Genomic DNA, 17159 nt, shown 5'->3' on the forward strand with positions numbered 1-17159 from the left:
TATAGTATTTACAGTCTTTATGTGTACTTTTCGCCTAAACCTAAGTCATTTGAAGTTAAGAAAAATGAATTATCAGGCTCAAATAAACTCATTATCAATATGTTAGTGTAACGATTCTCTTAGTCGTTTTAGAAATTTCAACTATTATTTTTATAATAACCTTTTTAGTAGATTTTATAAATAATTTATATGACTTGTAATAATGAGTGACATGATTTTAGATTTAATAAAAGATTATTTTATTGTTAAAAAAATAATTTAAAAAAATAGAAAAAAATAGAAAAGTAATTAATGAAATAAATGAATAAAATAATAATAAAAAAAAAGGGCAAAGTGCCCTAAAATTATAAAAGCCTGTGACGGCTGAGGAAAAAAAAAAGAACGATGTGAAAAAAGAACAGAGAAGAAAAGAAAAGAAAGGGAGAAAAGAAAAGGGAAAAGGAGGAGTTTAATCAATATTTTTATCTCGAGATATCAAGGTAATTATTCTTATCTTTTCTATTAAATTTTTATGTAATTAGGAATAGATTTTTAGGTTAAAACGTGTATAATTTATACTAATATGTGAACTTGTGAACTTGAGATTATAAATATGTATAAATATTATTATAAGGTAAGTTATTATTATTATTAATATGTGGGAAAGAGAAAAACACATATGAAAAAATTAGGTTTAAATCATTAATGGCAATCATTGGCCGATGATTGCCAATTTTGCCAATTGACATTCTTAATTATTTATGGATTATAGGCATGTATATATGGAATATAGAGATTAACGTAATGGTTCTTATTTTTTTTAATTTTCAAATATGTCTTATATTTATCATATTATATAATTATCTTAGCTTGATAAATTATCATATGTAATTAAATGTAAAGGTATAAAGTTATATGAATATTATTATATCTAGTATATTGGAGAAACTGAAACTCAACTCTAGGTTTGAAATTTGAAAAATATTAGAATTTTTATGTTAATAGACATCAAGATTACAAACTTAACTATAAATTTTGGTGAATTTTTGGGTCAAAGCTAAACACATAGTAATATGAGTGTTGTTAGTTTTGAAATCTTATTGTAATCATTTATTTGAATAGATTGCTTTGAGTTGGGAGTTCAACGAAAAGGGGAGGCTCAAGTCCCAATGGTTGTTTGACTATTTGAGGCAAGTGGATTTCTAAACTCTTGTTAAGTGTATGGAATGCGTGTATTTTCTTGTGATATATGTTTGGGAGTAACGAGATTGGTGATGGGTTGACTTGTCCACATTGATTAATTCTAATGATGAAATAAAAGGGATAACAAAAGGCGATGTGATTAATTATTTATGTATGATGTGTTGAGAAAAGTTTGATGGCTTGTTGAATCATTGTTGATGTGATTTCATGTTTGTGTGGTTGTGAACTGTGCAATGTTATGAAAATGACCATCTTCTCATTATTTGTGTGAACATGTCATTGCATTATTCTGAGACATGGTTGTGGAAGTGTTATGTGCATTGAGAAAGAATGATAACTTAAAGAGGATGTACCATTTCGAGGGACGTATCGCGCGCCGCGATGGTTACTATATTTCGAGGGACGTATCGCGCGCCGCGATGGATACTATATTTCGAGGGACGTATCGCGCGCCGCGATGGTTACTATTATCGAGGGTCGTGTCGTGCGCCGCGACAGATGCATGGACAGATATGTCCCCCATGGGTCCCGGACTGAGAGACAGCTGGTGTGTATCACTAGGTCAGACATGCATCATTATACTTGACATTGCATTCCATTACATTGCACATACTTATCATTAGTGAACTTGATATTGTGTTTTGTTGATCTAGTGATTGTCTTTTTGCGGAACTTGTGATTGTTGAATACTGAGCTTGTTATTGAGGATATATAATTTGTTGAAGTGTTGTTGTTGAGGATATGTGATTTGTTGAAGTGTGTTATTGAGGATATGTAAATTTTTGGAAGTGTTGCTATTGAGGATATCTAATTTGTTTAAGTGTTGATGTTGAGGATATATAATTTGTAAAGTGTTGTTGTGGAGGATATGTAATTTGTTAAAGTGTTGTTGTGGAGGATATGTAATTTGTCTAAATGTTTTTGTTGAGTTACGTTCTATGTAAACTGTGAGTTGTTAGGTTGGGTTGATGTTTATGCAGGTTGTAGTTGTGGAGGTTCGGTTGGGGGTGGTAGGAGTACCCGTATTTCATCCCCTTAGCTTGTGTTTAGAGGTTTACTTGCTGAGTACCGTGTGGTTTGGTACTCACCCCTTGCTTCTACAAATTTTTGTAGGTTACTAGCCCGGACTTTTATGATATATTCTCTTCTTTTCCGAGGCTTCCTGGAGATTTTGTGAGGTAGTTGTTGGCCATCTCAGCATCCCTCCTTACTCTTGTTTATGATTTTGTTCTACTCTAGAAACAATATCATATGAGACTTATATTTTCTTTTGATCCGATTGTAATACTTTAGAGGCTTGTACACGTGACAACCAGGTTTTGGGGTATAATGTAAGTTGATAGTAAATTTTTCGCATTTTTATTGTAATAGTTGAGTTTTAGGCTTACTTGTCTTGGTGGGATAAGACGAGTGCCATCACGTCCATTTTTGGATCGTGACAGTTAGATTTCTATTAGAGCCATCAAACTAGACTTAGCCCATTAGGCCAGCCCATCCCAACTCCTTATTGAGGTAGGGTTGGGATAGAATTTTTCAATCTCATTAGAAACTAGAGCTTATAAGTCTAATTCATACGAGTCATTGACCCTTATGGCTTTATTAGGGTTTGGCTGGGTCAACCCATGGGTCAAAACTATTTATTAAAGAATAACTTAACTTACAAAAAATTCACTAGTATATGAGTTAATTACATAAATGCACATTATGTTGTAAAATTACGAATTTTATCAGATTTTGGTACTTCCAAATATATGTATCTCAGGATACATATACTCAAAATTAGGTTAATTTGTTCTATATACATTCTATCCAAGTGAATTCACATATATCTAGGATACATAGACAAATCTCGAACCTTCACCTCCCTCTCATCTCACTCGTGAACCTGGCATGCATCACACTAGATACATGTATCTCGCATGTCTAATTTCCTAGGTATATGTTAATCACACTAGACTTTTTACTAGGTATATTGAAACAATACCATTATTTGTCATATTTGATTTGAAAAACTTCTTTTTTTAATTTCATGTTATAGCATTTTAAGTTTGAAAAGAAAAAAATAAAGAGCTAGCATGCTCCAACCGTTGATCCTTCTAGGTTTGAGTTGAATTGAACATTTTCACGCCTTTCCAAATGAAGGGTTGGTACTCCTTATCCATCAAATTTCTTGGGCCGCATACCTTGGGCCGAGTAGGGTTGGGCCAACCCTTTTTTGACAAATCTAATTCTTATATTATACACGTCTCACCATACATTTATGCGAGAAGCTAATTATTTTCGCAACTTGAACCTAGAGATAATGATCATATGACTATGGTAAGTCTCTATTTTTCTTTTCATTCATAGAATTAGTACAAAGGGTGATTATTTGAAGTACAAAACTTGTCTGAAATTTTGTGAAGTGTGACACATCACTCTCAATAGAGCATATTCTTGAAATGTTCCACAAGAAGCGCATATACCCGAATAAACCATTCATTATGAGACCAAACAAAAAAAAATAAAAATAAAAATAAAATGAAATACAGAAGTGACTATTTTCTTCACTTACTTCATCTTTATTGAGCTAACTGCAGAAGAAGAAGAAGCTCTACTCCATGTTTCAAAAGGTAACTCTTCAATATCCACTTTCTTCAATATTTATGTCAATCATTATTGTATAGTTTAATGAGTAAATCATGTCATAGAAAGTTATTTATGTTTACGTGATAAATGACCCGATTGTATAAATAAATTCTCTAAATATAAAGGGTATGACCTACTCGTTAATGAAATCAGCGCAAACTATAGATATCGGTTAATTAATTAACTTAATAATATTAAACAGAGGATGACGAAGATCAACTAGGTAACAATTGTCACTTTTTAGCGGCAGAACAACATGTATTCAAGGGGTGTGAATTGACATTTCTTTGTCGGAAAATTAACTCTCTTTTTTTTTTTTTAAATTTATTCTTTTATATATAAATTTTTCGTAATGAAAATCTCGATTTCATCACTGAAAATTAGGGCAAACTCAAGTTAATAGGACAAGATGTCATCGCGATTTGCCTTTTAGAATCTTGTCCTAATTTACCACTTTGCTCATATTATATGCTGTGGTTTGACCTAATAGAACTAAGACAAACAAATGGTATTGTTTGTAATAAATTTTAAACATATGGATCATAAATAAATCATACAAATAAAATATGAATAAACATGATTTTATTCATCAAAATTGTGATTACAAATCTGTTCCTCCCTTGATTTTACTCTCTAAGATAATTTATCCATGATTCGAGGGCTGTTAGTGGCGTATTTCTCGAATTAGGATGATTTAGATTCGACCTCTCTATATGAATAATCTATCAATTTGTGGAGTATTCGAGATCTTGATCTCTTTGGGGATTTTTCGAGATGCCTTTTAAGGAAATTTAGTACCCTTTATATAGGCATAAACTAGGATTTAAGGTTGAGTACCCTCTAAAAATCCTTATATAAGTTAAACACAATTTGTAGAGTCCCAACTCAAATTAAACGCATCTCGTAGAATCCCACAAAATTTCAATATCTACAGATATAATTGATCATTTTCCCGTATCGCTATTTAAAATTCTATGTCTATCGTGTGAATATTGAAGCATATCTTAAGTCTTATTAGAAAATTAATGAAAAATTCAAAATTGGCTTGCTGTCATGTGAATGAAGCAAAAATGCAGACAGTAATTAAGATAAAATATATTAAAGCTTATTCTCTTGCCAATAAATAATATTGTTCATCTTATTTTTTTATATATAAAATATTGCTAATAGTGTATATACTTTTGCATGATGTGTTCCTCGAACGTGGTTTCCTATTTTGCACTATTCCTTTCTTTTAAAATGCCTATTTCCATGGACAAATAGATATGACTTATTTTAAAATAAGATATGTAGAGTTGTTTATTTTATAATGATGAGATATTATTTGATCTATTCTAATTTTTGGATTTACACTTTTTTCTTTTGTTGGAAATGTGTAGGGTTGATAAATTTGAATATTTTTCTACAAAAAATACTGTTACTTGCACACAATTAATTACCAAGTTTCATAAAAATCAATTTCATTTAAATAGTCCATTTTAGTAGTCTCCAACAAATTAATATTACAACCATTAGTCTTGTTTTGTAATTTGAGTTGAGACAAAAGGAAAAACTTGGTAAATATTCACTCGAATTAAATGATACAATGTAAAAGTGAGATAAATGAATCAAAGTTAAAATTGGTATGAACTTAATTATAACTAGGGAAATTTTTTAAAATGTCAATATTTTAGCATTTAAGAGGACTCATTAGCAACAATTTCAATATTTAGTAAAAATGTCAATTTTAGTTTGTTATGTATCTTATTTATGTTTTTATTATTTATTTTTATTTAAAGAATATAATTATTTAATAACAAAAAGGAGAAAATTAAGGGGGAATATTTCAAAAAAAAGGCAAGTATCCTTAATTTTCTCATTAGTTACATTTTCAAATAAAATTCAAACTTTGTTTTTTTTTAAATTATATTCATTCCACAATATATTCTATTTATATTTATTATAGTTTTTTATTAGTTTGTATTCATTCCAATAGGTATGCCGAATTTATCTATATAGTCATTTAAGAAATATATTTGTATTTTCATATATTTTTTCCCTATATAGTTATTTTTTTCTTCAAAAATCCTGTATGTATTCATTTCAATATGTATTTTATTTGTATTTCTATTTATTCTAGTTTTTATTTAGAATTTTGTATAATAATATATAAAATACAAAAAATTAGTATGATGAAAAAGTGAATGAAATATAAAATTGAAAAGAAATAATTGAATATTTGGTGTACTCATTCTTAAATAAAATACATAACTAGTTAACATACCTTTATAATAAATACAAATTAGAAAAAAATGTCAAATTCAGTTGACATACCTTTATTAGTTTGTATTCATTCCAATATATATGTCAAATAAAATGTAGCTATTTAAGAAATATATTTGTATTCGTATATATTTTTCACTGTGTATTTATTTGTCTTTTCAAAATCTTGTTTCCTTTTCTAAGTCGTATTCATTCCAATATGTCTATTATTTGTATTTATATTCGAATACAAATAAACTAATAGAAAGTTGTTCTTCTTATAAATAAAATACATAACTAGTTAACATACATTTGGATGAATACAAATTAGGGACAAATACAAGATTCATAAACCATGCAACATGAAATTTTTAGTAAATACAAATATTGATAGTATACATAGTGATTTGAATACAAATTAAGAAAGCATACCAAATTCTAAAAAATAACTATAAATACAAAACAAACTAATAGAAAATTGTTCGAAAACTATTCGATCTTCGTCGTCTTTTTCAAGATCCTCACAAGTAGACAAAGATTCTACAGCAGTGGATCATACATTATACACTATTTGTTAAGTAATAAATAAATTAAAGGATGAAAAATCACCAGAAATTGGTTGATTAAGATGAATACCTCTAGTAAGCCTCTTGGATTCAGCCATTGGAGAGTAAATCATAACGGAAATTGAAAAATACAAACAACATTTTTTAAGATTTAAACAAAAATAAAATTAGAAAAAAATCTGAAAATAGGATAGAGATTAGAGATACCTTAATCAAAGGGATTCTTGTTGATTCAATTTTGGATTAAAAAAACAACCAAAATATATGGCAAAAAAATATTTGCAACTTGAATGTTGGAGGAAAATCAGAAAAGATAATCATGAGAGAGAGAAAAAATTAAATGGGAGAGAGAATTAACAATTTGAAAAGATAAATATGAGAGAAAATGATTTTTTTTAAAAAAAAAGGATATATAGAATTAATTAAAAAAGAGAGATAAAATAGGAAGAAAATTGGGATACATAAATTTTTTAAAATAATGACATTTTTGACATTATTGCTAATATTTATAAAGTACTGATGTTTTTACTAAATATGTTATTTATTTTGACTAGTTTACTAATTTTCCCTTATAACTATCTATTGGTGGACATTTGAAAAAAATGAAAAAATAAAACAATATAAAAGTAGATTTATTGAAAATTTAAATTTTGATTTGAGTAGTTTGAATCACAATATATAGATTTGTAATTTCATTTCTTGACCAAACTTATTAAGGACCAAGGAAGTTTCCACAATTAACGTGATGGAAGTTAAAAACGTAACTAGTGAGTTTTATCATTTATTTATAAAAGATATATTCGAGCCGTGAAAATAAAATCGCTATGGAGGATGTTCAAAAAAAGAAATTAAAAAAAAAAAGAATATTTACTATTCAATTCAAATTGAAGGGCTTGAACCACTCCGATCTCCTCTTGTTAGCCCGGCCCAAACTTATTGGTCTTCGAGCCCAAACATCATTTCCTGGCCCACCATCTTTTCTAATAAACCGCTAAGAATCATCCACGTGTCGACATTTTTCCAGCTTTACCGGAAAAGTCCCCCGATACCGTGCGTTGTGCAGTCACGTATAATAAACGACAACTTGACGCCGTCAAAGGAATCCAACGTCTCCCGTTTTTCCTCGAATATATCAACCAACTACTGACACAGTATTTCTTTTTCTTTTTTATTTATCTCACGGAGCTTTTCATCGATTTCCGTTATTTTACCGAACCGATTGGTTCGAAACGAAGCCTGAGGTTTGGAAATCTGGCTCTTTAAGCCTTTCAATTTTTCCCTCTTTCACACACTTTTTGCAAGCGTAAGAATAGTCACTCAAAAAAGCACCCATCAACCAAAAAAAATCCCCAATAGCCGGCGGCGCACGTTAGTGAGATCGGAGTAAACGATGGCCGATCACGCCGGCGAGCACGAACCAGTCGTTGAATCCGTCATGGAAAAGATCAACGAAAAGTTGCACGACCACAATTCTTCCTCATCCGATTCTGAAGATGAGAAGGAGAAAATATCGTCGGTCGATGCCGTCAAGGCAAAGATCTATCGTCTCTTTGGCAGGGAAAGGCCCGTCCATAAGGTTCTCGGCGGTGGAAAACGTACATCTCTCTCACTCTCAATATCTATTTCTAGATTTGTGTATTTTATGTTTTAACACAGTATGTCTATACATCAGAAGTAATTTAGATTTGTTTGGCATTGGTGTTGAGATGCGCTTTAATTTCTTTCCTTTTCTAAAATCTGAAATCAGAGATCTATCGAAAACAGTTCGACTTCCATTCATTCGTTCGTTTATTATACAAATATGTAGCTACATTTGGATCCAGTCGAGCGTTTTTCTATTGTTGTTCCATTGGTTTTGCATGGATCTGAGATAGGTTGTATTGCTTTAGTTTATATACTTGTGGGATTACACTGATTATTTTTATTGTAGTAGTAGTATTGGTACATAGCGAGATTAAATTGATATGAAGGTTGCGCTGCAAAGTTATTATTTGATACCAGTAAACCAATGATGTACTTGCACGCTTCAATGTTAGTTGTATTATTGGTAGTCCGTGGACTGATGAAAACAATTCCATCGGCAGGTTTTGTAAGCCAATTTTGAATTTTCATGTAACAAATTTATATTTGATATACAAATCTGACTTTGGCAGCATGGATTTGTGACTCTTGAAGAGCAAAATTATTTTTATGTTAAAAGGTTCAGGGTGTGAGCATCACTAGATATTTATGTAAGCACATGGAATTGTCCATTTTTCCTTTGAAGAGTTCAGGTTCCTTGTATGACTTGAAATGGTCAGAGCTATTCCAGCTTTTCACGCCCCTTCTGTTTGTGCTTTGAGTCATAGTGCTAGTGTTCATGTGTCTACGAGGCTTTGATAAGTGCATGAGTCAAGATTTGAACTTTTTATATGTAGGATTCATATACTTTTGCTTTGACCCAAAATAACCAAGGATTTTTTGCCTCAGGTGTCTTCCAGCCTCATTTTCTTCAAACCGTGTTTTTTTGTTTACGTTTGAAGTTCATAGAATTTGAAGCTTTAGTAGATGTGTCTGATGTGTTCTACACAGTTACACAAATTCTTTTATATCTGGATGATTGTGTTTATGTATCTAATTTCTCGACTCTTATGGGCAGCTGCGGACATTTTTCTGTGGAGGGACAAGAAAATTACTGCCGGTGTGCTTGGGTTTGCCACTTCACTTTGGGTGCTTTTTGAGTTGCTTCAGTACCATTTGCTTACACTTGTTTGCCATATACTGATCCTTGCATTGGCAGTCCTTTTCCTTTGGTCCAATGCATCTACCTTCATCAACAAGTAAGTATACTCTTTATCTTCCTTAGTAATTTGTCTATCCAGATATACTTTAGGATTGACCTTGAAATATATGCACCAGGTCTCCACCCCAAATTCCAGATGTCATTCTGCCTGAGGATATTGTCCTGGGTGTTGCTGCTGCACTCAGGATTGAAATAAACAGAGCTCTTGAAGTTTTTCGGGATATTGCCTCTGGGAAAGAGTTGAAGAAATTCCTCGGTGTATGTTATCGTGTCCATCTTGCTATATAATTCTCTCCATTATATTGAGAGGATCAGCTTGAGCACAACTTCCTGTTTTGTTTTTCATTTGAGTGTCATCTCTTCAATGTTTTAATACAAAATTAATGCAGGTTATTGCTGGTTTGTGGGTTCTTTCAATATTGGGCAACTGCTGGAACTTCCTCACTCTGTTTTACATATGTAAGTGATCTTGGAGGTATAGATCTATGTGTATTATTTGGTTTAATTCTAATAGTGTGTGATTTCTTCTCTCTGCAAAAACAGGCTTTGTATTGCTCCATACCGTCCCTGTACTTTATGAGAAATTTGAGGACCAGGTTGATGCTTTTGCTGAGAAGGCTGAGGCAGAGATCAAAAAGCAGTATGCTGTTTTCAACGTCAAGGTTCTAAGCAAAATTCCAAGAGGTCCACTGAAAGACAAAAAGTTGTTATAGACATGAATAGGTGGCACCTTTAGGTTCACGGAGGCGTTCCTCTGGTTGTTGTGAATCAGTTATGGTAGAAAACCCTTTGCTTACTTGTTTTGCTTGATTATTACTAAACAGGCTTGGCGTTTTTGTGATAGATTTGAGTTTCCGGATATGGTTTACTTTTTTGTTAAATTTTGAAAGACTGCTGAAAGATTATGGCAGTCATCATGTGACTGTAAAACATCAATATGCAAGTGAGTGTTACTTTAAATTACAAGTCAGATAATGGAAACACAACTTTGATTCTTATTTGACAGCAATGTCTCTGTGAGTGGAACTTTGTAAGTATCATTTCACATCTTTAAAATCTCAGTATGTGACGGGCGACTTGCAGTTATTGTATCCTTTTAGCATTGATGCTTCTGTGGCCATTGAAGTATCTATTGGTTTTCGTTGCAGTTCTTAGCTAGAGTTAGCTAATGATTAAGAAAATATATCTAAATTGCCATAAATATTTAATCCCAATCGATGCAGATCACTTTCTACCATAATAAGTTCTACTTGCACTAGTTCTGATCAATAGTGACACAATCTGTAATTACACAATCTATTTCATCCATGAAGTTTTTTCATTTCCATAATCTGGAAATTGCAAGGATACACTTCTGGATATGCAGCACATTTTCAAAAAGTACCATTTTAATGTGGATATCTATATGCTTCCACATCATGCATGTGGCTCGCTAACTCGTTTGGGATAGGCCCAGAGCTTGAAGAGAGAGCCATCAACTGAGTCATCTGAATCACTATCACTATCCGAGGAAGGTATGGACTCCTCTATTACATAATCAACAATCTGACAACATAAAGATATCATTGAGGACTAGCTATGAGATACGTAAGATGGTGAAACATAGTAATCAACTAAGAAAATCTGAAGAATTCACTACCTGTTCAAGTGACACAGGCATGATCTGATGTTCATCAGAAATCTCCCCATTAGAACACTTGGAATTATTCAACCAAACAATTGAATTGCACTGCTTGCAAAAGCCCCTCTGGGATGTTACCTTTTTTGAAATTCCTGAGTCAAAAGATAGGTATATAAAAAGAGAACCGACACAGAAGAAAATTTGGAAAGGCAAAAGAAAACAAGCAGACATAGAAAAGACCTCTCTGAATGAAGGAGGACAAACAATAATTCTAAAATAGTCCAAGCGGTCTATGAACCATGCAACACGGAAAAAATAATAAAATCCGTAGCTGGAAACATAGTTCCATCAAACCAACGTGGGATCACAGTCAACGGAAATACCTCTATAAGCTCGCTTGAAAGCATCTTTCCAGTCAACATTATCTGCACCGGTATTTCCCAGAGTAAAAGAAATTCTCTCCACACCGTTAGTAAACCTGATAATGTTTGGGATCTCATTTGACTTCCCAAAAAAGCTAATATGTATTGACTGCCAGAGATGATTGTCACTAGCTGCCACACTCCATGACCTGTGGAATTAGACGCCTTCTGAGATACCATCTGATATGGTAATTGATTAAATCACATAGACGACTAGGTCCAATGTTCAAAAGATGCCTACACAGAATTTAATTAATGCAACTACTTAAGTTGGATAAGGAAAGCCTCATACCTGCAGACTGAAGAAGCAGTAACAAGAGACTTCAAGTCTAAGAAACCAAATATGTGTACAAGAACATCCTGAGGAAGTTGGCTCCTACCTGGAATGCAAAAGCAGCAATACAAAATCAGAATGCAGTGAGCAGATGCAGAAGTATTAAGAAATGTTTGGAATGTCTTCCTAGATTACTTATATGAAGCATATCTTGTAAAAGACATTCTCAGTAGGAGGAACATCTACATTGAACAAGCATATATATAAGTGAAAGATATATATACTGTGAACACGCATATATATTAGTGAAAGATATATACACTGTGAACAAGCATATCTTGTACAAATGTGTATAAGAGGTACTTGTACATATTTTTACATTGTTATACAAAATTATACAATATAAAAACATACATCTTATATTTAAATAATGAATCGAACTCGTATAAGTATGGAAAAAGTAAATTCACAGTGAAAGATAACTCAACTGCTTCAACTATTTCTGAACAGTGATTGACATAGTAGCACTTGCAATCATTCTACAGAATAGTGCTCAACAATTGCTTATGGTGAAGAAATATTTGTACACAGTAGTGGATCAAGGAGCCACTTGTTTTGCCAAATAGCACGACCTTACTTTTTTGTTGTGAAACCACTCTTGAAAAATCTAAACCTATATTCTTTTCTTTTCAAATCATACTACCCAAAAGAGTTGTTTCAATTTCAAAAGGTAGTGGTTTAATAGATTTCAAAGTGGTTTTACTTTAGTGGGGGTACTTTGGGTTTGACCAAAAAAAAAAGAATTTACCTTAACACACTTCACGTCCCTCTGAAATTACCACCTTAACCCGAAAAAGTAAGGTCGTGCTAGTCGTGTCATTTTTCCTAATAATTTATGTTTGAATGATTTATAATGTGGGTCTAAGCAACTGGGCCGAGAGATTCAAGTTGATGCTCAGTGGGAGGGAACATCTACCGTATGAAAGGTGCTTTATGTGACAGACGTCTTATTCTTTAGGCATAATGCATAAACATGACTCTTAACTTGACGTCAGTTGACAACTATGACCTTTAACTTTAGGTGTGCACAAGTAAGACACTTAAACTTGTATAAAATTGAGCAAATGGACACATTCACCTTACATGGCAATTTTGTGTCCTACATGGCATCCTACGTGTATTATGCCATGTAGGACTTGTGTCAACTTGTTCATTTTTATACAAGTTTAAATACCTACTTATGCATTTTCAAAGTTGGAGGCATAGTTGTTCGTTGAAGCCAAGTTAAGGGCCATGTCCATGTATTATGTCTATTCTTTACTGTGAAGTGTTGCAGACATGTGAAATATGTTTTTCTTAAATTTCAGACTAGCCTAGATCATGCCTAATAGTATTAAAGAAGCATATGAAAGCTGTTGTTTGTGGAGAGTTGGCAAATGCATAAAAAAAATCGGCAAATGGATATCAACTCCAACCATGCCCTCAAGGCTATGTGTTTGCTTAACCTTTTTAATTGGCTCAATCAGGCCCATGCTTCCAGTTGTGATCAGTTTTTGTACTGTGTTTGCTCCTTAGTTTTGACATAGATTTTGTACACGAGCAGGCTCACTTCTTACTCGTATCCTTTTTTGCTATGCATCTTCATGATGCCTTTTAATGAAAGTCTCTTACTTCGTAAGAGAGAAGGGATGCCATATTGGAAAATTTTACAACCATTTAAGCAAAAATCATCTGTTATTAACATTACCATTCCTTAATAACATCTACATTAATTTTAGTTGTGCCATGAGGGTTGGAGTAAGGAGTTTTAACTGTTCACTGGAGGAAAGTTTTTTGCCTCACTAAGCAGTATACTACACTATCCATCTCTCCACTAATGTGTTCCCCTTTACAGGGAAAAAGAGAGGCGGAGGGATATTCTCATCTAAGGCCTCTCAGAACTTGACACTCGAATATCTCTTTCTTTAATTTTCCTGGGGGTTTGGGGGTGGGCAGAGACGCTGTTTGCATTTCAGAGTTTTGGAAATAACTTTTTTTAAAAACATAACCATGGTGGGTAAATCGGCTTGCATGTACCTTGATTAATTCCTCAGGGTACCTAACCTCTCCCACCAACATAGGTATGGTAACTCTGTCCAAGTTCTGGAAATAAGTCTCCTATATCAAAATTTTGATTTTACAGTGCTGACAACTCCAGTCCTTCAGACACAACTACGAGTTGAAATCTAAAATGGCCTTGCAAGAAAATGTCACTATGGCAGGAAAGCAAGACAAAGGAGCTACAGGTGTCCTAATCCACAGGGTTTCATAAAGAAGGATTCCACACCAAAAGCACTAAATAAGTTCAGTGATATTTTTATATAGAACACAAGTTCAATTAAAATTACCTTCTAATACTGGTTGGACCTTCCTACGCCTCCTATGCGTAACCATAGCCTGTTTGAATTCAGATGCAGCTAACGCTTTCTTTTGTTTTGGTAATGCAGCTTCCATGCTTTGAAGCAAGCCATGTGCTGCTGATATAGCCGCTTGTGTCTGCATTCTGAAGTGACAAAACATTAAATATTAAGGTTCCTTTTACTTGGAGTAGCAAAAATATCATTAAATACATGCCAACAACAACAAATTTCATAAACAAGGAACATCTGAAATTTTCTTTTCTTAATATCAGCAAATTGTTGTCTATAGGATCTTCTGATTTAGGGACCTCAAACAAAGTACAGAGTGATTGCATCTCTTGTTCAATATGGCAGGGCTCCGCCTCAAGCCCTTATTAGGGGCAGATGCTTACCATCAAGAAAACAGGTAAGGGTGAAAACTCGGTAGCTAGTGTCTTTATATGGTCGACCAACACATTAACAAAAGTGACAAGTCCCACAGCAAATGTTGATCAAGTATGTCATTAATTACCAAAGTTACAAGTTTAGCTACATGCTTTCCCATTTCTTGATTAATAAAAGTTCTTTCGGTACTCAATCTCTTTTCATCTTTCAATTCTTCAGTACATAACAAATCATGAGCTGTTGATGAGAATTATAAACTTTTATACCATTTAATTCATTAGTCAATTATGCCACAAACCCCAAATTAAGTTGACTACATGAAATCTTGTTCATTAGAGATACACTGGCTCTGTAGAGAGCGGAGTTACAGTCCTATTAATCAAATCAAAGTAAATAAAAGGGCAAAAATCATTAAATTTTCAGGTAAACGTAGTTTCGAATGATAATTGACGAAGAAAGCGCGACTTACTCAGGGAGGAGACCAAAGGCGGTGAGCGACTCTCGGAAGATGAGAGATTGCAATTTTTTTGGAATTTTGGAATATGCATTTCTTAGAATAAGGCTTAGCTCATCACAAGCAATTGGGTAACGATAGGGTTGATTCAACGACTCCTTTAACCCTAGTTTTTGATACCTCTCCATCATTGAACCTCCCATATCTACTATTTCGAGCCGACCCAACAACACATCAGATCGTAAATTTTGTATATCCTTTGTGTGTTTTTGGGAGCTAGAGACTCAGCGCCGCTTGCTTTCAATGGCGATTGAAGATCCAAAGATGTGTGTATTTACCAAGGATAATTGATTTTCTGGAGTTTATTGTTTCGCTGAACAAATTACTTGTTGCATTTGTATGTGCATATATATATATCACAATACTCGTGAGTTTTGATATATTCCTTGGTCTATTACCTTCTTATACTTTTAATTGTCAATTTTTTATTTTTTTTTGAAAAAATTGTATATAATAGCAAACTAATAACCTAAAATAAATAGAGAAACTAGTGTTTGATTTAATTGTACTCCATAGTAAACGTTTGCAAAAAATTATCAGGCGTCTCTCTCCCAAATATCTCGCTCACCACTCTCCTCCAATCTCTCTCGCTTCCTCACTTTTTATACAAACACAAGGGTATAAAAATTATTTATAATTGTATAAATATATATATTTTTGTTCCACTCTATCCCCTCCTCCAGATCACGTTCGCCACTCTCCCAGATCTCGCTCGCCACCCTCGCCTTTCTCACTTATACAAACAAAAGCGAAATGTATAAATTGCGTTTCTGTTTGTATAAAGCGTGAGAAAATTATATATACACATGCAAGTACATATATTTTCGTCCTATACACTTATAATTATACAATAAAAATACTCCCCTGCCCAGTTTCTTTTGTCTTTCTCTCTTTCTCGTTTACAATTTTCAAATTGTATCTAATTTCTCTCTTTCTCGTTTTATACAATTCGATTCAATTGTATATTCCTTGTCAAATCTCTTTTGTCTTTATCTTTTTCTCATTTTATACAAATTCAAATTGTATATAATCGTTCTATACACTTATAATAATACAATTCGTTTTTATACAGTTCTCTGCCCAAGTATCTTTCTCTTTCTTGTTTTATACACTTCGTTTTAAACAATTTGCTTCAAATATATATGTACAACAAATTATATAGTTCTTACGTTTGTTATGGAGCACAATTATGCAAACTTTGCTATAGCATACAAATATGAATTTTTTATTTGGTATATGTGAAAGTTGTCTTTTTTTTAAAAAAATGTTAAACTGTAAAAATTTGACTAATATTTTAAGAGGTAATTTTTTTTTTTATAATTTCTTGTATTTTTTTTTTTATAATTTTTGAATATCTATTTTTTTTTCTAAAGTATCAAATTAATGTAATCTAATTTAACTTAAAAAAATTAGTCAAATTAACTTTTGAAAAATGCAGCATGACAAATAAAAGTAAACAGATGGAGTATATATATAGTTGTCTCACTTTTAATTAGTTAATAATCAAATTAAATTAATAAAATATTAATTAATCTAAGGGGTAGATTAGTAAAATCATTTTCTTATATATAATTTTTGGAGTATTGTACAAATTTGAAAATGATTAACTAATATGAAAAAGAGAAAATAACATTTTATGTATATTTATCAAATATGAAAAAATGTCGAATAAATTTCTCACATTCATGCTTCATCTAAATTGTGAATACAAGTATGAAAGTAACTTATTTTTCAAAAATATATTTGTATTCTTCTATTAAGTTTCATGAACAGGTAGAACTCTAAACTATTATGATAGCTAAATTGGATGAAAAATGTTTCTCATATTAAGTTTAGTGAGATGATTTGTATTATTAAAAATTATCATACCTATGATTTTTTTATATATATAATTCACTAGACAAGTGTAACCTTCGTTCATAAAAATCACTTGACAATTGCCATTTGTAAACTCGACAATAGATAAGTGTAAACTCGTTTGTATACTCTCTCCATTCCATTTTATATGAATCGCTATTACTTGACACCAAACTTTAACAAAGAAAATCTTTTGAAACTTATTGTCTAAAATAACTAAATAAGTGATAGATATTTATGTAGCTATAGCCTATGGTGAATGGACATTTTAAAGTTAAATAATATAGAA

At 32.2% G+C, this 17159-nt stretch overlaps 2 protein-coding genes across 2 annotated transcripts; one reads left to right on the forward strand and one right to left on the reverse strand.

Annotated features, from left to right (window-relative positions):
• The first annotated feature begins 7641 nt into the window (after positions 1-7641).
• On the forward strand, positions 7642-10397 carry LOC101260015 (reticulon-like protein B2). The gene is made up of 5 exons (XM_004234156.4): positions 7642-8212; positions 9256-9436; positions 9516-9657; positions 9789-9858; positions 9943-10397. Exons 1-5 carry the CDS (start codon positions 8008-8010, stop codon positions 10110-10112), a joined length of 768 nt encoding a protein of 255 aa, XP_004234204.1. The 5' UTR covers positions 7642-8007; the 3' UTR covers positions 10113-10397.
• Positions 10398-10571: 174 nt separating this feature from the next.
• LOC101260307 (F-box protein) lies at positions 10572-15432 on the reverse strand. The gene is made up of 6 exons (XM_004234157.5): positions 14969-15432; positions 14104-14258; positions 11735-11822; positions 11404-11591; positions 11039-11172; positions 10572-10944 (listed from the first exon to the last, which is right to left on the reverse strand). Exons 1-6 carry the CDS (start codon positions 15154-15156, stop codon positions 10816-10818), a joined length of 882 nt encoding a protein of 293 aa, XP_004234205.1. The 5' UTR covers positions 15157-15432; the 3' UTR covers positions 10572-10815.
• Positions 15433-17159: the final 1727 nt, after the last annotated feature.

This window comes from Solanum lycopersicum, chromosome 3, assembly GCF_036512215.1.
Source record: "Solanum lycopersicum chromosome 3, SLM_r2.1".
NCBI lineage: Eukaryota > Viridiplantae > Streptophyta > Magnoliopsida > Solanales > Solanaceae > Solanum > Solanum lycopersicum.